General features: G+C 52.2%; 3 protein-coding genes across 4 annotated transcripts in view; all 3 read right to left on the bottom strand.

The window, feature by feature from the left end:
• The window catches only part of LOC129472521 (neuroblastoma breakpoint family member 1-like), a 705,345-nt gene that overhangs the window by 296,992 nt on the left and 382,529 nt on the right, over nt 1-25,824 (bottom strand). The gene's annotated exons all lie outside the window — the stretch shown is intronic.
• Nucleotides 3,120-16,340, bottom strand: LOC129472115 (rootletin-like). 2 transcript variants are annotated; one of them, XM_063631772.1, is made up of 9 exons: nt 15,350-16,340; nt 14,390-14,854; nt 13,487-13,647; nt 11,159-11,341; nt 9,836-9,980; nt 9,040-9,186; nt 8,462-8,692; nt 6,946-7,141; nt 3,120-6,741 (listed from the first exon to the last, which is right to left on the bottom strand). In XM_063631772.1, the coding sequence occupies exons 2-9, from the start codon at nt 14,561-14,563 to the stop codon at nt 6,614-6,616; spliced, it is 1,365 nt and encodes a 454-aa protein (XP_063487842.1). In that variant the 5' UTR covers nt 14,564-14,854; nt 15,350-16,340; the 3' UTR covers nt 3,120-6,613. The 2 variants fall into 2 exon arrangements, with proteins under 2 accessions (XP_063487842.1, XP_063487843.1); XM_063631773.1 differs by lacking the exon at nt 6,946-7,141 and having other exon boundaries at nt 9,040-9,201.
• LOC134735637 (rootletin-like) lies at nt 17,056-25,755 on the bottom strand. The gene is made up of 5 exons (XM_063631779.1): nt 19,173-25,755; nt 18,997-19,080; nt 18,857-18,918; nt 18,614-18,775; nt 17,056-17,173 (listed from the first exon to the last, which is right to left on the bottom strand). The coding sequence occupies exons 1-4, from the start codon at nt 19,476-19,478 to the stop codon at nt 18,703-18,705; spliced, it is 525 nt and encodes a 174-aa protein (XP_063487849.1). The 5' UTR covers nt 19,479-25,755; the 3' UTR covers nt 17,056-17,173; nt 18,614-18,702.

The following is a 25,824-nucleotide window of genomic DNA, read 5'->3' as shown; positions in this document are numbered from 1 at the left end:
TATTTTTATTTTTTTGAGACAGATTTTCAATCTTGTTGCCCAGGCTAGAGTGCAGTGGTGCAATCTCAGCTCACTGCAACCTCCACCTCCCAGGTTTAAGCGATTCTCCTGCCTCAGACTCCCAAGTAGCTGGGATTACAGGCTCCCACCACCATGCCTGGCTAATTTTTGTATTTTTAGTAGAGACAGGGTTTCATTCTGTTGGCCAGGCTGGTCTCAAACTCCTGACCTCTGGTGATCTGCCTACCTCAGCCTTCCAAAGTGCTGGGATTACAGGCATGAGCCACCGCACTGGACCAAAATGACCTGCATTTGTCATCTCCGCTTCTGTGGTCAGGAAGCTGGTGCAGCTCAGCTGGGTCACAGGCCTCTCACAGGCTGCAGTCAAGGTGTCAGCCAAGGCCGCACTGTCATCTTCAGGCCCACCAGGGAAAGGGTTTGCTTCCAAGCTTGCTCACGTGGTTTCAGGCAAGATTCTGTTCCTCGTGGCTGCTGGACAGAGGTCTCTCTCATTTTCTTTCCACGTAGGCCTCTGCATAGTTCACATCTTTGCAGTTGCTTCATCGAAGCCAGCAAACGTGATTGTGGCAAGATAGCAGTCATAGTTTTAATTCCAGAAATGATCCCATCCCTTGGCTGGGTCTTCTGAGAAGTCACAAGTCCTGTCCGCACTAAGTGGAGGGTGTGGATACCAGGAGGCAAGGATCATTGAGAGCCATCTTAGAAGTCTACCTGGCCGGGTGCGGTGGCTCACGCCTGTAATCCCAACACTCTGAGAGGGTGAGGTGGGCCGATCATGAGGTCAACAGATGGAGACCATCCGGGCCAACAAGGTGAAACCCCGTCTCTTCTAAAAATTAGCTGGGTGTGGTGGCATGCACCTGTAGTCCCAGCTACTCAGGAGGCTGAGGCAGGAGAGTCACTTGAACCCAGGAGGCAGAGGTTGCAGTGAGCCGAGATCGTGCCACTGCACTCCAGCCTGGCAACAAAGCAAGACTTCGTCTCAAAACAAAACAAGTCTACCTGTGTATTAGCTTGCTAGGGCTGCTGTAACAAGTGACCACACAGTGGGTGGCTTAAACCACCTGAACGTATTTATTCTTTCCCAGTTCTAGAGGCTGGACATCTGAAATCAAGATGCCAGTAGGGCCATGCTCCTTCCAGAGGGTCTAGGCCAGAATCCTTGCCACTTCTGGCTTTTGGTGGCCCCGAGCATTCATTGGTGTGTGGCAGCATCACGCCAATCTCTGCCTCTTCCCTGTGTTTCCATGTGTGTCCTCTCCTTTCCTTATTAGGATGTCCATCATTGGATTTAGGCCCCACCCTAAATCCAGGAGGATATTATCTGCAAATGCCCTATTTCCAAATAAGGTCACATTCACAGGTATTGGGGGTTAGGACTTGAACTTACTTTTTTGGGAGACACAGTTCACCCACTACATCTACCTGCTACAAGGCCCATCAGTAAGGGATGGATTATATAAATTTAGGCACATCTGGTGGAATACTAGATCTCTGGGGAAAACAAAAAGAAGCTCTTTTGATAAGGAATAAGAGATGGTCCCTAAACTATCAAGAACAGGTAGCACAGTACAGAAGAAAGTGTATATATAATATGTCCTTTTTTGCATTAAAAAAATGGGAAGGGAGGCCGGGTGTGGTGGCACACACCTGTGGTCCTAGCTACTCGGGAGGCTGAGGCAGGAGAATCGCTTGAACCTGGGAGGCTGAGGTTGCAGTGAGCTGAGATTGTGCCACTGTACTCCCGCAAGGGTGACAGAGCAAGATTCTATCTCAAAAAAATAAGTAAGAAGGCCGAGTGTGGAGGTCACACCTGTAATCCCAGCACTTTGGGAGGCTGAGGTGGGCAGATCACCTGAGGTCAGGAGTTCTAGACCAGTCTGGCCCAACATGGTGAAACCCCGTCTCTACTAAAAATACAAAAATTAGCCAGGCATAATGGTGGGCACCTGTAATCACAGCTATTTGGGAGGCTGAGGCAGGAGAATCACTTGAACTTGAGAGGTGGAGGTTGCAGTAAGCCAAGATCATGCCATTGCACTCCAGCCTGGGTGACAAGAGGACGACTTGATCTAAAATATCCCTGGAAGGATTCATAGGCAACAGCATCCCACAGATTTCCTACAGGGTGAGACTGGGAGACAGGAATGGAAGAGATGCCTATTTTAACTTTATAATTTTCTGTACTATTTGAATTTTTTTTTTTTTTTTTAATAGAGACGGGGCTTTCTCTTTTTTGCCCAGGCTGGTCTCGAACTCCAGGGCTCACACCTGGCCCTATTTGAATTTTGAACCATGTAAATGTACCATCTTTTCAGAGAAAAATAAAATCTGGCTGGGCATAGTGGATTACACCTGTGATTCCAGCACTTTGTGAGGCTGGGGTGGGCGGATTGCTTGAGCACAGGGGTTCAAGACCAGCCTGGCCAACATGGTGAAACCCCATCTCTACCAAAAAATGCAAAAGTTATCTGAACGTGTTGACACCCACCTGTAGTTCCAGCTCTTTGAAAGGCTGAGGTAGGAGAAGCGCTTGAACTTGGGAGGTGAACTGATTGCTCTATCAAATGTGAACAGTGGAATCAGTCATCCTCATGGTGATCCTCACCTCCCGAGTGTGAGTGGGCCTCATCCAACCCATGGATGGCTTGAATAAGATGATGGGTTAAGAAAGGTTTCTGCTCCACTGTCTTTGAGCTGGGACATCAGTCTTCTGCCTTAAGCCTCGGACTTGGTCTTGAACTATATTCGACTCTCCTAGGTCTAGAGGTTACTCAGCGTAGAACGTGGGCGCGCGCGTGCGCGCATGTGTGTGTGTGTGTGTCCTGTCCTCTGGAGAACTCAGACTAATATAGTATTATATGCCAGTTGCCGGTTTTTGTCTCTATGCTTTTGAAAGGTGTAAAATAAATAAATAAAACCCTGGAGGGTTCTCAAAGAAGAACAGTAAGGATTAGTAGAAGTTTTAAACTTCTAGGAAAACCCCTAAGCACAGCTTTTATTAAAACTATCTTCAAGAAAATAAAGGGTGTTGGAAAATTGTTACCTTAATGTTTTCTAAGCAAAGGCATGATCAATCAAGGAGAAATAGACTTAGCTTTTTTAAAGTTAATTTTTACGTTTTAATAATTCATATACAATCTTAAGAACTCAGAAAAAGAGAGGTCCCTTGTACCCCTTACTCTGTTTCCTCCTATGGTAACTTCTTGGTAATAGTTCCAAAATGGTAATATTTGCAAATAGTGGCCGGGCGTGGTGGCTCACGCCTGTAATTCCAGCACTTTGGGAAGCCGAAGTGGGTGGATCATGAGGTCAGGAGATCGAGACCATCCTGGCTAACACAGTGAAACCCCGTCTCTACTAAAAATATAAAAAATTAGCTGGGCGTGGTGGCGGGCACCTCTAGTCCCAGCTACTCGGGAGGCTGAGGCAGGAGAATGGTGCGAACCCGGGAGACGGAGCTTGCAGTGAGCCGAGATCGCGCCACTGCACTCCAGCCTGGGTGACAGAGGAAGACTCCGTCTCAAAAAAAGAACGAATAAATAAACAAAATTTGCAAATATTGCAAGTGCCATAGTACCAGGAGATTGACATTGATACAAGCAAGGTACAAAACATTTCCATCAACACCGGGATTCATCATGTTGCCTTTTTATAGTCTTGACCCCTTCTGTTCAGTGCTGCTCCTCCTTCCCTCCTTAACCCCTGGCAACTACTAATCTATTCCCCATTCCTATAATGTATTCATTTCAAGAATGTTACTTAAATGGAATCCTACATGTAACCTTTGGGATTACCCTTTGTCCACTCACCATAATTCTGTGGAGATTCATCCAGATTATTGTGAGTATCAATAGTTGTTTTTTTAAAAATTACTGAGAACTATTTGATGCTGTGGATATATACCACAGTTTGTTTAACCATTCACCTCATGAAAGTCGTGTATACATTGTTTCCCCAGTTTTGGCTATTAAAAACAAGGCTGCTATAAACTTGAAGTACATGGGTTTTGTGTGAACATAAGATTCTATTTCTCTGTGATAAATGCAGGAATGCAATTCCGAGGTGGTATGGTAGTTGCAGGTAGAGTTTTTTTTTTTTTAATTAAAACTAGTCTATTGCTTTATTTTTTAATTTTTTTTAAATTATACTTTAAGTTTTAGGGTACATGTGCACAACGTGCAGGTTACATATGTATACATGTGCCATGTTGGTGTGCTGCACCCATTAACTCTTCATTTAACATTAGGTATATCTCCTAATGCTATCCCTCCCGCTTCCCCCCACCCAACAGGCCCCAGTGTGTGATGTTCCCCTTCCTGTGTGTACATAGAGTTTTAAAAGTAAAAACTACACAGATATTCTCCAGAGTGGGCTGTAACCTTTTACATCCCCACCAGCAATGTATGAGTGATCCAGCTTTCTCTGAATCCTTGACAGCACTTGATGTGGTCACACTTTTATTTTGGCCATTCTGATAGGTATGTAGCAATTTCTCATTGTTTTAATTAGTAAATCACTAGTGGCTAATAATCTGATTTCAACATATGAATTCGGGGGGGCTGGGCACAATGCATCCCATAACAATGTATATTCTGGTGTGGTTGGGTGTTCTAAAATTGCCAATTTAAGTCCCGCTGGTTGATTGTGTTGTTGGGTTCTTCTATATTCTTGTTGATTTTCTGTCTGGTTGTTGTATAAATTGTTGAAAAAGGGGGACATTGACGCATACAGCTATATTTGTGGATTTGTCTAGTTCTCTGTTAAGTACTTTCAGTTGTTGCATAGACATTTATGAATTTGTCTGGGGAGGAGTTGGTGGATTGGTCCTTTCCACATTATATAATCTCCCTCTCTGTCTCTGATTAGTTTCTTTGTTCTGAAATACACTATATCTGGCATTAATATAGCCAGTCTTGCTTTCCTTTGGCTAAGGTTTGCATGATTTATCTTTTCCCATCCTTTTGATTTCAACTTGCCTGTATCATCATATTTGAAGTTAGTCTCTTTGTAGCCAGTATGTAGTTGGTTCATGTCCATTAACCTACTCTGCCAGTCTGTGTCTTGCAACTGGTGTACTCAGGCCATTGATATTTAGTGTGATGATTGGCATGGTAGGGCTTAAGTCTGCCATTTTATTTTTCCTTTTCTGTTTGTTCTCCCTGGTTTCGTTTTCTGGATATGCTTTCTTTTTCTTACCTTCCTGTTGTGACTTGAACATCTTTGAGAATGGTGTTTTGCCTTATCCATAGTGCTTTTGAGTATATCTGTTTGTATAGCCCTCTTGGTTTTTCCAGACATTCGTATATCCGTGCATGTATATCTTACCACACAGTATACTGGTGTCATTGTTTTACCAATTTGAGTGAATGAGAGACGAGTTACCTCCCTTGTAGGTCTCTTTACCCTCCCAGTTTATAACCATTTCAAACATTTTCTTTATGGAAAGTTAGAACCGCATCGAATGGTGGTGCTATGATTTTTTTCTGAAACTGTCAAGCATAGTTTAGAAAACTCAAGAGGAGAAGGAAGGCCTATTTTGCTTACTGTTTTCTTTCTTTCTGATGTCCCAAGGTTCCTTCTTTAATCACTTCCTTTCTGTCTAGAGAACTCCCCTTAGCCTTTCTTTTAGGGTAGAACTGCTGATCAGAGGTGTCCTTAGCTTTTCTTAATCTGAAACTGTTTTGACCTTCCCCTTAATCCCTGAAAGATGTTTCTGCTGGAGAGAGGAGTCTGGGCTGACAATTTTCTTCCACAGCTTGAAAAGCACTGCACAACTTCTTTCTGCCTCCGTGGTTTCTGATGAGAAATCCATCATCATCGGAATTGTTTTTCCTTTCTAGGTAAGGTGTCACCTTTCTCTGTTGCTTTCAATATATTTTCTTTGTCTTTAGTTTCCAACATTTTATTTTTTCACGTGTCTTGCCATAGACCTCTTTGGGTTTTATCCTATTTGGGGTCCTCACGGCTTCTTAAGCCTATAGGTTTATGTCTCTTGCCAACTCTGGGAAGCTTTTAGCCATTTGCTTCTTTATGTTTTCAGCCTTGTCGTCTTCCTCTTCCCCTTCCAGACATAGATGACAACATGAAAGTGAGACCTTTTGAGGTAGTTTCATAGGTCCCTGAGGTTCTATTCACTTTCTCCCCGAGTCTATTTTTTCCCTGTTAAGATTGTGTAATTTCTACTTTTTCATCTGCAGTGGATGGATTTCTTTGCTCTGCACCATCCATTCTGCTGTTGAGCCTATGTGCCGGACTTTTTATTTTGGTTGTTGTATTTTTCCACTTCTAATACTTCATTTGGTTCTCCTTTAAGTCTTGTATTTATTTGCTAATACTTTCTACTTGTCCATTTATTTCAAGTGTGCTCATAATTACTCGCTAAATCATTTTCATCAGGCTTGCTTGCTTTAAGATCTTTGTCAGACAATCCCAGCGCTTCTCTCATCTTATTGCCAGTGTGTACTTGCTGCCTGTTTTCATTCAGTATGAGATTTTCCTGGTTCTTGGTATGACGAATGATTTTCAATGGAAACTTGGACTTTTGGGTATTATGTTATCAGACTGTTGTATTTTATAGAAACCTTCTGTTTTAACGACCTTTTTCCGAGTCTGCTTCTGCAGGGGAAGGGGAGTGGTGCCATCTCATTGTAGCCAGGTGTGTGTAGAAATCCGGGTTTCTCATCTGACCCACCTCTGTTGACACCCTGAGTGAAGGGCCTGAGAGGAAAGAGCGTGCGGCTCAGGCCCCTCAACTTGGGTGAAGGGCAGGCAGGGAGGGCCCTATGGCTCCTGGGAGGAGCCGAAGGGTGGATCGCCTGTCAAAGCCAAGAGCCCTGATGGCCGGCGCCAGGGAAAAGGCCCTGAGGCGGGGTCACAGCCCTGGAGGGGCGGCGTCCACACTCCTGCGAAGCGCACAGCTACTGGGACTCTCAAAACCCGCTGGCTGCTGCACCTTCTGGGACCGGGAGAATGTCAGCCGGGTGAATCCCACACATGGGCGCGTAGTTCTGGAACAGGACACCTCGCAGGCCACTTGCTCCAGCGCCTCCACCTGCCACTGGGCCTCCCACCGGGCCTGCTCCAGCTGCTGCTCCCACCGGCTCAGCTGCCGGGAGAGCTGGCCCCCACCCAGACTGAGCAGAACTCCCAGCATCCCCCAACTTGCTCATCGTGCAGCACCCCAACTCTGAGCCTAACCCAGTCCTGGCAGAAGGCCTGGGTTCGAGCCCAGGGTCTGCCCTGATGTGCTTGCTATATGTACTTGGGCAGGCAAGTCATGACCTTCTCTAGATCTGCAATGCACGTGGCTACAAAAACAAGGGCCCGGCCAGACACGGTGGCGCACACCTATAATCCCAGCACTTTGGCAGGTGGATCACTTGAGGTCAAGAGTTCAAAACCAGCCTGGCCAAGGTGGTGAAACCCTGTCTCTACTAAAAATACAAAATTAGCTGAGCACGGTGATGCACGCCTGTAGTCCCTGCTACTTGGGACGCTGAGGCAGGCAAACAGCTTAAACCCCGGAGGTGGAGGTTGCAGTGAGCCAAGATCGTGCCACTGCACTCCAGCCTGGGCAACAGAGCAAGACTCCGTCTCAAAAACAAAAAAAATAAATAAAAAAAACAACAAAAAAGAGGGCCCTCACTCAGCTTTGGGAGTAACAGAACTCTTGTATTACCCTAAACTTGCAGAGAAGCTGAATATGTAAAATAGACCCAAGTGCAGCTGCTCAGCAGGCCTCAAGGCAGAGACCTGCACCCTGCTTCCTGTACCCCCTGCCCCATCCTCTAGAGGCCCCTCCCAGAAACCCAGGCGTTCCAGCATAGACACTGCATGAAGGTCCCTGGATCCCTGAAACCCTAAGGTCTCTTCCAGACGTGATGTTCCCAAAAGTCTAAGATTCCAATTCTAAAAAGTCTTGACCTGTTATTAATCTTTATCATTATTATTATTATTTTTTGAGACGGAGTCTCGCTCTGTTGCCCAGGCTGGAGCGCAGTGGCACGATCTCGGCTCACTGCAACCTCTGCCTCCCGGGTTCAAGTGATTCTCCTGCCTCAGCCTCCTGAGTAGCTGGGACTACAGGCACGTGCCACCACACCCAGCTAATTTTTTGTAGAGATAGGGTTTCATTGAGTTAGCCAGGATGGTCTTGATCTCCTGACCTCAGGTGATCCACCCACCTTGGCTTCCCAAAGTGCTGGAATTATAGGCGTGAGCCACTGCCCCCAGCTAGCCCTATGTTATAGATGGGGCAACTGAGGTATGGGGAGGTTGGGCAGCTTGTCCAAGGTCCCCAGCTAGCAGAAGTGGGGCTGGATTTAACCCAGAAGCAAGATCCAGTGCCTGTGACTTAACCCAGGACTGGATGCAGGGGGCTGGGAGCCGGGCCTGCCCACAAGCTCTCCACACCACCCCCACACACAGCTTGGCCCACCTGCACTAGCTGCTCCTGCAGCCGGCTGCGCTCATGGCGCAGCGTGGGGAGCTGCTGCTCCAGTGCCTCCTGGGCCTGCTCTGCCACTCGTAGGGAGCCCTCCAGGCCCTGCCGCGCCACCTCCTGCTCCAATCGCAGCTCCTCCAGCCGCTCCTGCTCTTCCCGCGCCACTGTGGCCTCCTGCTCCGCCTGCCGCTGCCGGCCCTGCAGGGCGGCCTTTTCTTCCTCCAGCTGGGGGCTGGGTAGGAGTGGGGCCTCGTGAGCAGGGTGTCCCTCCCAGGACCAGGACGCCTCCTCCACCCACCCACCAGTCACAATAGCCCAGGGGAGGCTCCCAGGGAATGAGGGACAGTGCCCTTGGGTATGTGGGACACTGGGGAGGGGGAGATGAGGAGGGCCCATGGAACTTCTGTGCTTTGACGCCTAGAGAGGATAGACAGACAGACGGAGACAGACAGAGAACCAGAGACAGAAAGGGAGGCAGGGGCCAAGACAGGTGCAGGGCTGGGCCCGGGGTGCCTCACTGAGTGGGGAGGATGGGTGGGCAAGGCAGGTGGGCCTGCAGGTGCACAGCGTACCTGGGCAACAAGGCGGTTCAGATCCAACTTGTCCTGAGCAAGGCTCTCGTTGAAGGCGCTCAGCTTGGACAGGGAGTCCTGCAGGGAGGCCTCCTCTGCCCTCAGCTTGGTCATGGAGAGCTCAAGCTCCATGCAGCCAGCCTCAGCCTGCAGGGTCAGGCCCTGAGAGATGAAGAAAGGCAGAAAGGTCAGGAGGAGGTGAGGAGGCACAAGAAGAGACCCAGAGAGATGGACCCTCGGAGACAGGAGAGGGGAGACAAGGAGGGGACACAGCGTGAGATGGAAAAAAAAAATCACTGCAGAAAGCCTGCTGCTTATGAGCCATTTAAAAGCCACCCACCACAGAGCCGTGCAAACATAGCTCAAGCTGCAGGACAGGGCCAGAGTTCAGAGGATCCCCTGAGTAGGGTCTAGGGACAGCACTGCTCAGAGCCCAGGCTGCAGCGGACAGGGCAGGTCCCCGCCAAGGACTCTCTGTGTTGTGGCCCCAACTCTCAGACCCCAGGAGCTGAGTTTCAGGCACTGGATGACCCTGAGCTATAGGCACTGCCCCCAGGAGCATCCAGAAGGGCAGGGATATGGCCATAAAGAGAGGTCAGTCCACTTATGGCTGGGACCAGAGGTCCAGAGGTCTGTGGCCTGCGACAAAGATCAGCCTGTATCCAGAAGGAAGGGGTCAGTCTGTGACCAGGCTCAGAAGTCTGCCTGACACTAGGACCAGTCCCTGCCAGAGTGAGAAGGCTTGCGGCTGGGGGTCAGAGGTAGGTTTGTGGTTGTGCAGCAAACAGGGACCCACCTTGGTCAGTGCCTCAGCCACCTCGGCCTTCTCGGCCTGCAGCATGTCCCGTTGCAGCGTGGCATGGCTCAGTGCCTCCCTCACCTCCACCAGCTCCTTGGCCAGGACTGAGCGCTTCCCTTCCAGCTGCTCTAGTTGTCTATGGCTGCGGGACAAAGGGCGGGTGGGTGGCCCATGTCACTTTCCTGCCCTGAACCTCCTGTAGCCAGCGAGATGCTGGGCTGGGGACCAGGCCTGAGGCAGGAGTTTGGAGAGAAAGAGCCTGAGCCACAGGGCAACCAAGCCCACTACCGCTTAGCTCCATGACCCTGGGCCTCCGTTTTCACATCTGCAAAATGAGGTAACACTTGCCTCGTGACATTGTTTTTTTTGAGACGGAGTCTTGCTCTGTCACACAGGCTGGAGTACAGTGGTGCGATCCTGGCTGACTGCAACCTCTGCCTCCCAGGTTCAAGCAATTCTCCTGCCTCAGCCTCCCGAGTAGCTGGGATTACAGGTGCTCACCACCATGCCTGACTAATTTTTGTAGTTTTAGTAGAGACGGGGTTTCCCCATGTTGGTCAGGCTGGTCTTGAACTCCTGACCTCAGGCGATTTGCCTGCCTTGGCCTCCCAAAGTGCTGGGATTACAGGCGTGAGCCACCGCGCCTGGCCTGTTTTAAGGATACGAACTTCACATGTGCTTAAAATAGTGCCTGACACATCTCCCCAAGGAGCTTCAGAAACAAGATAATATGATCCACCACAGTCTACTAAACATCATCATGGATCACGTCCCAGAGAGGTAAGCAGCGCAGTGGTGAAGAGGTTAACTCTGAAGGCAGAATGTCTGGGTTCAAATCCTGGCTCTTCTGCTAACTAGCTGTGTGACCTGGGGCAAGTGACGTGGCTTCTCTGTGCCTCAGTTTACCATCCACAAAATGGAGATAACAGCTTCTATGTCACAGAGTTATCATAGAGTTAAATGAGAGAACTGAATTCCTTAAAATGATATCTGGCACTTAGTGAAATTAGTAAGGATATTATTATTATCATAACTAAATTGTAAAAATACTATTACTAATATTACTACTGTTATTTTAATTATTCTTGTTGTTATCATCCAAGTTCTACCTTTTAACTAGTTCTCTGACCCCAGGTAAGTGACTACACTTCCCTGAGTCCCAGTTTCCTGAAATGAGTCTGGTTAGAAAACCCGACATCAGAGGGGTCCAGATGGTAGGAGGCCCAGGACCCAGTGGGTGCTCCTTAGCCCCCAGGGGCACTGTCAGGGGACCCGAGGCACATTTGAAAGGCCCTGGCAGGGTGGCGAGATGCTGCTCACCTGCGCTGAAGCTCCCAGCACACCCACGCGCCATCCTGCACTGCGTCCTCCTGCTCTTCCTCCAGCCGGTCCCGCTGGCGCCGCAGCTCCTCCTGGGCAGCCTGCAGCTTCTCCCGCTCCTGCCACAGCTCCTCGGCCTGCTGCTGGGCCACCTGCAGGCTGTGGGCCAGGTTGCTCTTCTCCCTTCAGGACAAGGGGAGGGGGAGCAGAGGGGATGCTGGGGCTGCTCTCTGCAGGGAAGGTGGCTGGCTGCTCCTCTAGCCATGAGCTACATCCTCCCGTCTTCCAAGGCACCTGCCTCCAGGAAGCCTTCCCTGACCACCCTGTCCATGGCTGACTCATTTCACTCACACCCTCCAGCCGAAGAACCTGGCTTTCCTTCTCTCCAGCCCGCCCACTTGGAGTGGATGAAGGTGCTAGCGTGATCTCCAAGCACCCTACCATGTAGAAGAGGCCAAGCTAGGCTCCTGGGACACACAGCAATTGTGCCACCAGCTCTGCTAGGCCATGTGACCAGGAAATGCCCCCTAGAACACCCCATGCCCCTCAATTCTGGGAATTGTTACAATACAGCTGAGTCTGCAGATCCCACAGCTTCCTGCTACAAAGGCACATGGTGGCCACGGCAGGGGAGGGAGGAGACGGGAACAACTGGGACCCCAAAGACTTGCCGTGAGCTGCCATGTTCCCCACTGGCAGTAGGTGCAAAAAAACTTCATGACGTGATTTTTTTTTTTTTTTTTTTTGAGACAGAGTCTCGCTCTGTCGCCCAGGCTGGAGTGCAGTGGTGTGATCTCCACTTACTGCAAGCTCCGCCTCCCAGGTTCATGCCGTTCTCCTGCCTCAGCCTCCCAAGTAGCTGGGAATACAGGCGCCTGCCACCACATCTGCCTAATTTGTTGTATTTTTAGTAGAGATGGGGTTTCACTGTGTTAGCCAGGATGGTCTCGATCTCCTGACCTCGTGATCTGCCTGCCTCGGTCTCCCAAAGTGCTGGGATTACAGGCGTGAGCCATTGCGCCCAGTAATTTTTTTTTTTTTTTTAGACGGCATCTCACTCTGTCGCCCAGGCTGGAGTGCATTGCACAATCTCGGCTTGCTGCAACCTCCACCTCGAGTTCAAGGGATTCTCCTGCCTCAGCCTCCCGAGTAGCTGGGATTACAGGCGCCCATCAACACGTCCAGCTAATTTTTGCATTTTTAGTTAGAGGTGGGATTTCACCATGTTGGCCTGGCTGGTCTCAAACTCCTGACCTCAAGTGATCTGCCCGCCTCGGCCTCCCAAAGTACTGGGATTACAGGTGTTAGCCACTGCACCTGGCCCTAATTTTTTTATTTTTTACTTTTATTTTTATTTATTTATTTTTTTGACACAGAGTTTCGCTCTTGTTGCCCAGGCTGGAGTGCAATGGTGTGATCTCGGCTCACCGCAATCTCCGCCTCCTGGGTTCAAGTGATTCTCCTGCCTCAGCCTCCCAAGTAGCTGCGATTACAGGCATGTGCCACCACGGATGGCTAATTTTGTATTTTTAGTAGAGACAGGGTTTCTCCATGTTGGTCAGGCTGGTCTCGAACTCCCGACCTCAGGTGGTCCTCCTGCCTCAGCCTCCCAAAGTGCGGGGATTACAGGAGTGAGCCACTGTGCCTGGCCAATTTTTTTTATTTTTAGTAGAGATGAGGTATCGCCATGTTGGCCAGGCTGGTCTCAAACTCCTGACCTCAAGTGATCCACCCGCTTTGGCCTCCTAAAGTGCTGGGATTACAGGTGTGAGCCACAGCGCCCAGTCGACAATGTGCTGTTAAGTAAAAATAGCAGAATGTGAAATGGGATGTTTGCTGTGAACACAACTACTTAAAAAGACCTTGGCCGGGCACGGTGGCTCATGCCTGTAATCCCAGCACTTTGGGAGGCCGAGGTGGGCAGATCACGAGGTCAGGAGATCGAGACCATCCTGGCTAACACGGTGAAACCCCGTCTCTACTAAAAATACAAAAAATTAGCTGGGCGACGTAGCGGGCACCTGTAGTCCCAGCTACGCGGGAGGCTGAGGCAGGAGAATGGCGTGAACCCAGGAGGTGGAGCTTGCAGTGAGCCGAGATCGCGCCACTGCACTCCAGCCTGGGCGACAGGGCGAGACTCCATTTTAAAAATAAATAAATAAACGTGAATAGGCACATGCAGCTAGTGGTGACCATATTAGTACACAGCCACACGCATAAGGCTTGACTGGTGTTATGCCCAGACGCTGACTTATTCTTCCGCACCCCCCAGCTCAGACCTCCCCGGCACCTTCTCAGGAGCTCGTTGGCGCTCCGCAGCCGCTGCACCTCGCGCTGGGCGTCCTCGTGGGCCTGCATGGCGCTGTCAGTCTTGTCCCGCAGGCGCTGCGCTGTTCCTCTAGGGCCCGCCGCTCACTCTCGCTGTCGCTAAGCTGCTTCCGCAGGGTGCCCAGCAGGTCCCGGCTTGCCTCATAGCGCCCACGCATGTCCTGGGGCGTGGGGATCACAGAGTTGAGGAGGGTCCTTTCAGGCCTCCAGAGCCACCTAATCTCTTCTGGTTCCAGGGATACACACTAGCCTACGCTAGGTGGGGTCCAGGGCCTGGACCTGGCCTGGGGCAGGATAGGGGCCTAGGCCTGATGGCCAGGCTTCCGCTCCCCTCCTATGTGCCCTCACCACCCTCTGAGCCCTCACCTCCCTGGGGTCCCGGACAACTATTAAAGCCCCCACGGATGCCAGACAAACCCCCAGGCACACTTGTCTTCTGACCCCACCCCCAGGGCTCCCAGGCTCCTCCCCCTTGCATCCTGGTTCCACTCTCAGACTCCTCCCTACCCTGGCTCTGCCCCTAGTTCCCAAGCTCTCATCCCAGGCTCTGACTCCCCTTGCTAGACGTTTTCCCAGGGTCCTGGCTCTGTATGATCACGGACTTGTCTCCCTCTCTACCAGGACCCTAACACTGCCGCAGCCTCCTCCCTCCACCAGCTGCCCAAGCGCCCAGCCCCAGCTACCCAAGCATCCCCACTTCTGGGCTCGGTTTCACCGCAGAGCTCTCGGCCACCTCTTCAGGGGTCCTGACACCCTCAGAAACTATTTCTCAGGGCTCTGGCTGCACCCCAGGGCGCTCAGACTCCTCCCTCGACCCTGGCCCCGGACCCACCCCCGCCCGGAGGGCGCGAGACCCTCCTCCGGGCCTCTGGCTGCGTCCAGAACGCTCAAGCCCCTTCCTACCTGGACCTGCAGCTGGCGCTTGTGCAGGGCGGAGTGGATCAGGGCGAGCGTGGAGGAGTCAGCAGGCCGGGGAAGGGCCTCGGCGGGGTGAACGGCCTCAGCCAGGTGAGGAGCGCCGCGGTGGGGACGGGGTCCGCTGGCCCGAGAGCCCCCGCAGGCTGCCCTCGGAGGCATCCGTGGTGCGCTGGGAGCTGCTCAGCTGTATGCGGCTCTCAGTGTCTGACAAGACGGCCTGAGGGTAGCGGAGGGAGGCAGAAGGAGGCTGCCGAGTTAGGAACCACGGGGATAGCTGGGCAAAGACGCCCAGGCCAGGCTGGGGGCCGCCTCATTCCAAATGCGCCCTCTTACAAGAAGCCTTCCTGGCCGGGCGCGGTGGCTCACGCTTGTAATCCCAGCACTTTGGGACGCCGAGGCGGGTGGATCACGAGGTCAGGAGATCGAGACCACGGTGAAACCCCGTCTCTACTAAAAATACAAAAAAAATTAGCCGGGCGTGGTGGCGGGCGCCTGTAATCCCAGCTACTCGGAGAGGCTGAGGCAGGAGAATGGCCTGACCCTGGGAGGCGGAGCTTGCAGTGAGCCGAGATCGCGCCACTGCACTCCAGCCTGGGTGCCTGGGTGACAGAGGGAGACTCTGTCTCAAAAAAAAAAAGAAGCCTTCCTGATTTCACCTCCTTCACTATCTCAAGTCCTCAGCTCGCCGCTGAGGCCTCCCGTTTATTGGGAAGACATCATTTGGCGTTGCTCACAGGTGGGCTCCGTAAGGGCCGTGCCTCCCCTCTGAGACTGGGGGCTCCCCAGGGCAGAGGCCAGGTGAGCTAGCAGGGGTGCTGAGCAGCTACAGCCTGGGTCCCAGGCCCCCACCCATTTGCAGTTCAGTCCCAGGCCACCGAAAGATGTGGCGGGGGAGCCTGGGATTGCCTGGCAGGGCGCTCTCTTTCCACCTCTCTGGGCTCACACCTGTGCCAGGTCCCTTAGGGTCTGCTGTAGCCCCTCTCCGTCCTCTGTCTCCAGGGCTGCCTGCTCCTGTAGCCACAGGGATTCCTGGAGTACGGTTAGGGAGACAAAGGGTGGTCGGGGTTCTGTCTTACCTGAAACCTCCCCTTTCCCTCCCTCCGTGGCCCACGACTGATCAGGTGGCCTCTGAAGCCATGTCCATTAGGCCAGCCACCTGGTAGACCCCACAGCAGGCCCGAGGCCCTCACTGAACAGACCAGGCCCAGAGAAGAGCTGTGTCCTGCCCCAGGTCACAAAGTCGATTGGAGGAGAGCTGGACCTAGAACCCAGGCCAGGCCCCACACAGAGGGGTAACCAAACCAGGCTGTGTGGGGGTAGGCAGCTGGGTTGCCAGAGGCAGCATCTGGACCTGGAGAGCACGGACATGAGTTCAAGTCCCAACTCTCCCGCTTACTGGCTCTGAGACTGGACAAGCATTTCCCCTCTTGGGCCTCAGTTTCCCCATCTGTGTCATGAGGATGACGCTACAGGGCTGCTGGGAGGAAGAAATGGGATGGAGGAGGTGAGTGTGCTTCCCACGAAGCCTACACACCTGTGAGGGCTGAACCTGAGTGTGAGTGGGATGCTGGGGGTGGCCCAGGCAGCCCAGCCCTAAGCCTGCGTCCATAGATCTGGCCGGTACCCCATCCCACCCTGCCCCATCTCAGGGGCAGCTGCAGCTCACCAGGGCCTCAAGCTTCTCAGTGAGGTCCTTGTTGACCTGATCCTTCTCCAGATTCTGCTTCTGAAGATGCTCCACTGCCAGGCCCAGCTCTGTCACTCTGGAGTTGGGGGAGCAACAGAGGTGAACAGGGGACCACACCTGCCTCTCAAATCCACTAGCTCTGTGTCCAGCATCCTTCTCCAAACCTGAGGCAGGGACGATAACATCCACCTCCCTGGCTGTGTGACCTTAGACAAGTCCCAGCTCCTCTGCAGACCTCACATTTCTCATCTGTGAAATGGGAATGAGGTTCCCATCAGCTTTATCTCATGGGAAAGCACTTGAGGACTTGTCCAGGTGGCAGGAGTAAGGGGCACAAGTTCTTTTTTTTTTTTTTTTTTTTTTTTTTGAGACGGAGTTTCACTCTGTCATCCAGGCTGGAATACAGTGATGTGATCTTGGCTCACTGCAACCTCCACATCCTGGGTTCAAGCGATTCTCCTGCCTCAGCCTCCCTCGTAGCTGGGATTACAGTCACGCGCCACCACGCCCGGCTAATTTTTGTATTTTTAGTAGAGACGGTTTCGCCTGTCGGACAGGCTGGTCTTGAGCTCCTGACCTCAGGGGATCCCCCCACCTTGGCCTCCCAAAGTGCTGGGATTACAGGTGTGAGCCACCGCTCCTGGCCACAACTTCTGTCATCGGAGGCTAAGCTGTTTATGATATACAGTGGCCAAGTGTCTTCGGAACCTCAGTGCATGGGAAGACTGGCTGAGCTCACAGACGAAGGCCCTTCCCCTAGTGAACAGATGCTCCCTTCTCCCCAACTCTCCAGTTTTACCTTCTGCAGGGAAGCCTGCCTCGTGCGGCACCCACCAGGTACCCACCTGGCACTGAGGTCAGCCTTGTCCAGGTTGCTTTGCATCTGCTGCTGGGCCAGGTCCTTCTCGCGGAGCACCTTGTCCCGCAGCTACTCCTCCAGCTGGGCCTGCAGCAGGGCCTGCTTCTCCAGGGCTGCCTCGGCCCGGCTCTCTGCCAGACGCAGGCCTGTGCTCAGTCCCAGGCCCGCCTCCTGGACAGCTCGTGATATCTGGGCCAGCTCCCCTCCCAGCTCCAGCAGGTCCCTTGGGGAGAGAGCACAGGCTGGGGATGGGATGGGGCTCACTCCCAACTACAAATTAAAACTACGCTGGGGCCGGGCGTGGTGGCTCACACCTATAATCCCAGCACTTCAGGAGACCGAGGCAGGCAGATCATGTGAGGTCAGGAGTTCGAGACCAGCCTGGCCAACATGGTTGAACCCCATCTCTACTAAAAATACAAAAAATTAGCCAGGCGTGGTGGCGCACTCCTGTAGTCCCAGCTGCTTGGGAGGCTGAGGTAGGAGAATTGCTTGAACCCAGGAGGTGGAGACTGCAGTAAGCCGAGATCATGCCACTGCACTCCAGCCTGGGCGACACAGCGAGACTGCGTCTCAAAATAAATAAATAAATAAAATAAAAATAAAACTATACTAGGCTGGGTGTGGTGGCATGCACCTGCAGTCCCAGCTATGCGGGAAGCTGATTCAGGATTGCTTGAGCCCAGGAGTTTGAGGCCAGCATGGGAAACATAGTGAGACTCCATCGCAAAAACTAAAGCGGAAGAAAAAAAAAAAAAACCCTACACTGGGATTCCATTTGTCCACCATCAGATTGGGGAAAAAAAAAGGGGGGTCATTGAAGGACTGGAGGGAAGACATGCCGAGGGAAGGGTTGGAGTGAGAGTGGGTTTACTCCCTCCCCTGCTTCCCACATCTCCGACCATCCCGGGAGGCACCGTGGTTCAGGGAGTGGGTCTTCCTGTGGGTCTGTGCACAGAGCTGTGTTGCAGCGGCCACGCTCAGCCTCTCAAGCCTCATGGCTCCCTCCTGCACAGGGACCTGGGTTTCAAGTCCTCTTTTGGCTGCAAGAGGCAGCAACGAAGGGCAAAAATGCAAGGGACCTAGCTTTGCATCCCAGCTGCCAGTTGCATGACTGTGGGCAGGTTACTTAACCTCTCTTTCTTTCTTTCTTTCTTTCTTTATTTTGAGACAGAGTCTTGCTCTGTTGCCCAGGATGGAGTGCAGTGGCACGATCTCTCAGCCTCCCAAATAGCTAGGATTACAGGTGTGCACCACCACGCCCGGCTACTTTTTGTATTTTTAGTAGAGACGGGGTTTCACCATGTTGGCCATACTGGTCTCGAACTCTTGACCTCAAGTGATCTGCCTGCCTCAGCCTCCCAAAGTGCTGGGATTACAGGCGTGAGCCACTGCGACTGGCCTTAACCTCTCTTTAAAATGAGGAGAATGATAGCACCTACCACATGCAGTTATCATGAGGAACAAAGGTCAATGCACACCATGCACATGGTACATGCTACACACTGATAAAGACCAGCTATTGTGATGACGGCTATTTACTTCTGCTAACATGCTACCTCGGACAGTGCTTCCTCTCCCTCTCCAGGCTTCTGAGTCCTCCCTCCTCTGCAGTGCCCCTTCCCCTTGGGTCAAGCTGGCCTCCCTGCACCCCCATGCCCACCTCCTCCTCGCGCCTCCATGCCGCCTCCCGCTGCTCCAGCTCCTTGCGCCTGCGTGTCCGGTCGCTGGTCACCTTTCGTATGTCCTCACTCAGAGCCTGGTTGGCGGAGCCTGGTCCAGATGTTCTCGGAGCATGGCATTCACCTGGGCCAGGCTGGCACTCCTGAATGGGGCACAGGGGATCAGTAGGCGCTCGCGCACGGGGCCATCCTGCCAGCCCTGGCCCTCCCTGTTGCGCCCTCACCTCTGCGGCTCCTCCTCCAGCCAGATGAGGGCGCTCTCCAGGTCTTGGCTGTGCTCTGTGTCCTGGGTGGGAGAGAGGTTAAAGCATCAGGCTGGGCAGGTGGAGGGCAGGGCCTGCCCCTGCCCCACACTGGCACCCACCCTCAGCCGCTGCTGCTCCAGCTCTCTAGATCTCTCCAGAAGCTGCTGCTCCAGCTCTGAACACCTCTTCTTGTACTGGAGAATCTGGGGATGGGGAGCTGATGGTGAGCCCCAGGTGTTGGAGCGGGGCAAAGTGAACAGGTGGGAGGGCAGGAGCAGGAGTGGGTGGCCCTGACCTTGCTCTGCAGCCGCTGCACAAGCTGGGCCTTCCGCTGCTGGCCCTCCAGGTAGGCCTGCAGCTTGCACCGGTAGGAGGCCTGCTCCTCCTGCAGCTGCCTCTGCAACTCCAGGCTCCGGGATGTGGGCTGAGAGGGGAGGGGATGGGAAAGGACAGGAGAGGAGGGAAGCAGAGGCGGGGAGCCAAAGGAAGAGGAAGGATGAAGAGAGGGGAGGATAAGGGAGAGAAAGGGAGGGAGAAGACAGAAGAGGGAATTGGGGGGAGGAAAGGAGCAGAGGCACCTGGAGGTCAGGACCTCACACATTCTTCACCCTCCGCAGGTTGCTGGGCCCTAGAGCCCTCCAAGCCCAGGGGGTGGGGTCAGTAGCCATGTGGCAGGAAAGGCCAGAGTCCTAAGTATTCGGGATCATATTTGCTGGCCAGAACGGGTGTCACATGGTTAGCTAAGAACGAGAGGATTTACGTTTTCCCACAACAGGTGTAGGGCAAAGAATGCAGGCTGTGAGATCACCCAGACCAGGTTAGGCACTTAGTTGGGCATGAGCGGTCCAGCCTGGACTGATGAACATTTATGCAACACCTGCGGCATTCGTAGGTCTGACCTAGACACAGTGGTAGAGCCGCGAACTACAAATGCCCCAGCCTTGCCCTTCAGGCACTTATTGGGAAGCTTCTGGCCCCTTCACACCCACTCCAGCCCCCACTAGCTGGGTGCACCAGGGACAGTGACTTTGCCTCTCTGAGCCTCAGTGTCCTCTTACGTAAGATGTGATAATATTGGTACTCACCTCACGGGGCCGTCCGGGGATGAAACAGAATATCATGTATGCATAACCAGCACATGACACGGTGCTGGGGGGATCACACGGTCAACACTCAAGAAATATTCATTTCATTCATTTGAAAATGCAAAAGGCACAGTCCCTGCCAGGCGTGGGCACTCACGCCTGTAATCTCAGCATTTTGGGAGGCCAAGGCAGGTGGATCACCTGAGGTCAGGAGTTCGAGACCAGCCTGACCAATATGGCGAAACCCCATCTCTACCAAAAATACAAAAATTAGCTGGGTGTGGTGGCGCATGCCTGTAATCCCAGCTACTTGGGAGGCTGAGGCAAAAGAATCAATTGAACCTGGGAGGCGGGGGTTGCAGTGAGCTGAGATCATGCCATTGCACTCCAGCCTGGGCAACAAGAGTGAAACTTCGTCTCAAAAAAAAAAAAAAAAAAAAGGGCACAGTCCCTATATCCCAGGGCCCTGAGACCCAGAGGTCACCCAACACCTCCCATTGTTCTTTACCTGGGGCAAGGAGGCTATGTGTTACAGTGGTTAGGTGCAAAGCTCTGGAGTCAGTATCAGGTCTGAGGTTACATGTGAGACACAGCTCTGTCACTTGCAACTATGGTACTCAAGACAGTTCATGACCTTGAACAGGGTACCTCCCTGAGCTTCAGTTTTCTCATCTCTAAAAGGAGACTAGACCAGGACAGGCGCAGTGGCTCAAGCCTGTAATTCCAGCACTTTGGGAGGCTGAGGTGGGCAGATCATTTGAGGTCAGAAGTTCGAGGCCGGGCGCGGTGGCTCACGCTTGTAATCCCAGCACTTTGGGAGGCCGAGGTCAGGAGATCGAGACCACGGTGAAACCCCATCTCTACTAAAAATACAAAAAATTAGTCGGGCGTGGTGGCGGGCGCCTGTAGTCCCAGCTACTCGGAGAGGCTGAGGCAGGAGAATGGCGTGAACCCGGGAGGCGGAGCTTGCAGTGAGCCGAGATTGCGCCACTGCACTCCAGCCTGGGCGACAGAGCGAGACTCTGTCTCAAAAAAAAAAAAAAAAAAAAAAAAAGAAGTTCGAGACCAGCCTGGCCAACATAGTGAAACCCCATCTCTACTAAAAATACAAAAATTAGCCTGTAATCCCAGCACTTTGGGAGGCCAAAGTGGGCAGATCATGAGGTCAAGAGATTTAGACCATCCTGGCCAACATGGTGAAATCCCATCTCTACTAAAAATACAAAAATTAGCTGGGCATGTTGGTGCGTGCCTGTAGTCCCAGCTACTTGTGAAGCTGAGTCAGGAGAATTGCTTGAACCTTGAAGCTGACTGTGGCATTAAAGACATCAGTTAGCTTGTCTGTTGTTCCCAGAATACCAGCCCGGTAGTGGGAGGGCCTACCTTGTTCACCTCTCTGTCACTCGCATTTTGAATGTCACCAACCCATGCCCACAGTTCCCTGGAAGATGGCTATGGTTACCGAGCAGAGGCAGGGAGGAGGCCCCAAGAGGCCACACTGCAGTGAGCTGAGAACACACCACTGCACTCCAGCCTGACGACAAAGTAAGACTCTGTCTCAAAAAATAAATAAATAAAAATAAAAAAATTAGCTGGGGTGTGGTGGCATATGCATGTAATCCCAGCTACTCAGGAGGCTGAGGCAGGGGAATCACTTGAACTGGGGAGGAGGAGGTTGCAGTGAGCCAAGATTGTGCCACAGCACTCCAGCCTGGGTGACAGGGCAAGAGTCTGTCTCAAAAAAATAAAATAAAATAAAATAAAATGATACTAGACCGAGTGTGGTGATTCAGGTCTGTAACCCCAGCACTTTGGGAGGCCACAGTGGGAGAACTGCTTGAGCCCAGGAGTTTAAGACCAGCCTGGGCAACATAGTGAGACTCTGTCCTACCAAAAACAACAAAAAAATGAGACTAAGAGTACCTACCACACCCGGCAGGTGGTGAGCTATTAGCCAATGGTGGCCACTGTTCCTATTTCATTAGCATCACGTGTCTGGGCTCCTGCCCTTAGAGTTGTAAGCCCTGAAAAAGGACAGGAATTGCTCACTCGAGGAGCTCGGCTTTTAAGACACAAGTCTCCCAAAGTTCCTGGCCGAATAAAGCTCCTTCCTTCTTTAACCTGGTGTCTGAGTAGTTTTGCCTGCGGCTCGTCCTGCTACACTGCTATGTCTCAGCCCTCCACCCCCGGGTGCCCGCTGCTCCATGCTGTGCCCCAAAGGGGGCATATTCACATTATCTCATTAAATCCTTACTTCAACCCATTTCCAGATGAGAAAACTGAGGTTCAGAGAGATTGGGCTCTCACCTACTCAAGGCGACATGCTTCAGGGAAGCGGTGAGCCCAAAGCTCATTCCACTTAGACCAGCAGCCTCCCAATGAGTGACTGAAGGGCAAGGCCGAGGCATTTGCGCCTTGAGGCTCTACTTCTGTATCTAGGTCAGACCCAGAATGCCACGGTGCTGTATAAATGCTCATCAGTCCAGGCTGGACCGCTCACGCCCAACTAAGGAACCTGCCCTGCAAATGGAAAACCAAGAAACAGGGCCGAAAAGATAAATGTTGCCAAGTTGCAATGGCAAGCAAGCCAGATTTGGGCAAAACCAAACCAGCCACTGGCCAGGTGCAGTGGCTCATTCCTGTAATCCCAACACCGGGATGCCGAGACAGGTGGATCGCTTGAGGTCAGGAATTCTAGACCAGCCTGGCCAACGTGGTGAAACCCCGTCTCTACTAAAAATACAGAAATTAGCTGGGCATGGTGGTGGGTGCCTATAGTCCCAGCTACTCGGGAGGCTGAGGCACAAGAATCACTTGAAACTGGGAGGCAGAGGTTGCGGTGAGCTGAGATCGCACCACTGCACTCCAGCCTGGGTGACAGGGCGAGACTCTGTCTCAAAAAAAAAACAAAGAAAAGAAAACTAATCCAGCCAGCAGATAGAGCTGCCACTACAAACCCCAGGGACGCCCACTCTTCTACCTCTAGGCAGCCTCCAAAAATCCCCTCTACAGGCTACACACCTGCCCACAAGAGCAGGCGGGAAGCCACAAATACCCCTGGGCCAGCATGTGCAGCCCTGCATGCCCAGCTCAGCAGAGGGGACCCCAGATGTCCTTGGGGGACTGAACTGAATTATTCTGTGCCTTCTCCTGACCACGGCCCTAAGGGTTGGGGGAAGGCGACAGGATGTCAGCCCCTGGCACCAGGTGACACCCACCCTCGGCTCCATCCCCAAAGTTCTCCCCCAGAGTCCTGCTGGGTTCTGTGGGTCCCAGGAAGTCATATCTGAACCCCGTGTGTGTGTCCACTGCTTCCACCCAATTCTCCAAAAAAAAAAATAACTGAATTCCTCTTAGAAATCTGGATGCTAACAGCTTCAGCATCTCGCCACCTGGACTCCTGTATTGGCTCACCAGCCCCTCACCAGCTGTGTGACCCTGCACCAGTGTCTTTACTTCTCTGAGCCTCAGTTTCCTCATCTGCAAAATGGGATAATAATGGTGCCTGATTCTAGCATGAGCATTAAATAAAATACCCCGTGCTAAGCTATATGCCTGGATATGGTGTGGCAGGAATTGCAATGTGCTCACCACAAAGCATTTCCGATTCCTCTTAGGAATATGGCTAAAAGCTATTTCCCATACGGCCATGTGGTCAAGTTCCGGTCCATAGAATTAAGACAGAAAGAAAGTGTGCCACTTTAGGCTTGGCCCATAAAATTATTTCTCTCCTTCCTGGTCCATCAGCTAGAAGGAAATAACTGCAAGGTCCTAGGGGATGCCGGAACCACAAGACAGAAGGGATCTCGGTCCCTGGGTCACCACATAGAAAGCCACCTGCCAAACACCCAACAGGACTTTTCATGAATGAGAAATAAACTTCTATTGTGCTAAGCCTCTGAGGATTCAGGGTTTCACTATCACATTAGCTAGTGTTACCTTAATTACTACCTGCAGTTCAACAGCGGGTAAGTGTTGACTATTATTACTGTTATCATTACTATCATGAGTATTATTGGCTCTTTCTAGTACCCAAGCTAGAACCCTGTGCCTTGTTCTAGATGCTGAGCCATTATTTAGTGACCAAATACAGAGGAGACACCCTTTGTACCCTTCCCTCCCCACTACCACCCTCCAAACCTGCCTTTTGCCAGGGCTAGCGGCAGGAACTAGCCAAAAAGCCCCTCAAAGATCACTCATTTCAAACATAGCAGCTGCTCTTATCCGCTTACCCCTTCGTTATCCTCCTGCTGCTGACTAGAAATTATGACAAAAATATTGAACCAACCACGAGCCAGACCTTGTGCCCAAAACGTTACATCTGTCCCTTACCTGCTTTAACACTCCCGACACCACCCTACTCACTTTACAGATGACAGCACGAAGTCTCAGCGAAGTTAATAGGCTCCAATGCACCCAGTCACAAAGATCTCAAGTTACAGCCACGACCTAGGTGTGCCTGATTCCAAAGGGTTTTTGTTTTTTGTTTGTTTGGTTTTGTTTTGTTTCTGAGATGGAGTCTTGCTCTGTCACCCAGTCTGGACTGCAGTGGCACGATCTCGGCTCAGTGCAACGTCCGCCTCCTGGGCTCAAGCAATTCTCCTGCCTCAGCCCCCTGAGTAGCTGGGATTACAGGTATGCGCCACCGCGCCCAGCTAATTTTTGTATTTTTAGTAGAGACAGGGTTTCACCATGTTGGCCAGGCTGGTCTCAAACTCCTGACCTCAAGTGATGTACCTGCCTCGGCCTCTCAAAGTGCTGGGATTACAGGAATGAGCCACTGTGCCTAGCCCAGAGTTTTAAATAATAACAGCAAGCCGGGTGCAGTGACTCACACCTGTGATCCCAACACTTTGGGAGGCCGAGGTAGGAGGACTGCTTGAGCCCAGGAGTTTGAGACCAGCCCTGGCAACACAGTGAGACTCCATCTTTGCCAAAAAAATACAAAAAATTGGCCTGGCATGGTGGCATGCACCTCCTGTAGTCCCAGTTCCTTGAGAGGCTGAGGCAGGAGGATTGCTTGAGCCTGGAAGGTTGAGGCTGCAATGAGCCGTGGTTGTGTCACTGCACTCTAGCCTGGGTGACAGAGCAAGACCCTGTCTCAAATAAACAAAAACAGTAACAGCAATGACTGCCATCCTGCAGCGCCTGCTGTGTGCCTGGCACCACCCCAGGATGCCGATGTGTATTATATAAACCACCGCCTGGACTGCTGAGATGGCTCCCCAAGGGTCTCTCTGCTTCCCTGCTCATCCCCTCACCCACTCAAGTTTCACACAGTAAAGGGCATACCCCTCCCCTACCCAAAGCCTCTACTAGCCCTTACCGCACCTAAAATGAAGTTCAAAGTCCTTCCATGGCCCATAGGGCCCACCAGATCTGACCCCACTCCACTTCTCCCACCTCATCTCCTTCTCTCTCCCCATCGCTCACGGCCTTCTTTTATTTTTTATTTTTATTTTTTTGAGGCAGAGTCTTCCTCTGTTGCCCACGCTGGAGCTGCAGTGCAGTAATGCACGATCTCAGCGCACTGCAATTTCTGCCTCCTGGGTTCAAGCGATTCTCCTATCTCAGCCTCCCAAGTAGCTGGGATTACAGTCATGCACCACCACGCCCAGCTAATTTTTGCATTTTTAGTAGAGATGAGGTTTCACCATATTGGCCAGGCTGGTCTTACACTCCTGACCTCAAGTGATCCACCCACCTTGGCTTCCCAAAGTGCTGGGATTACAGGTGTGAGCCACTACACCCGGCTGCTCATGGCCTTCTTGATTCCTCAAACACCAGGCATGCACCCACCTCTGGGCCTTTGCACTGCCATTTTCTCTGCCTGGGAAGCACTTCCCCCTTCTTTTGCACAGC

This window comes from Symphalangus syndactylus, chromosome 22 (genome assembly GCF_028878055.3).
Source record: "Symphalangus syndactylus isolate Jambi chromosome 22, NHGRI_mSymSyn1-v2.1_pri, whole genome shotgun sequence".
Classification (NCBI taxonomy): Eukaryota; Metazoa; Chordata; class Mammalia; order Primates; family Hylobatidae; genus Symphalangus; species Symphalangus syndactylus.
This window is presented reverse-complemented; position numbering and strand designations above follow the sequence as displayed.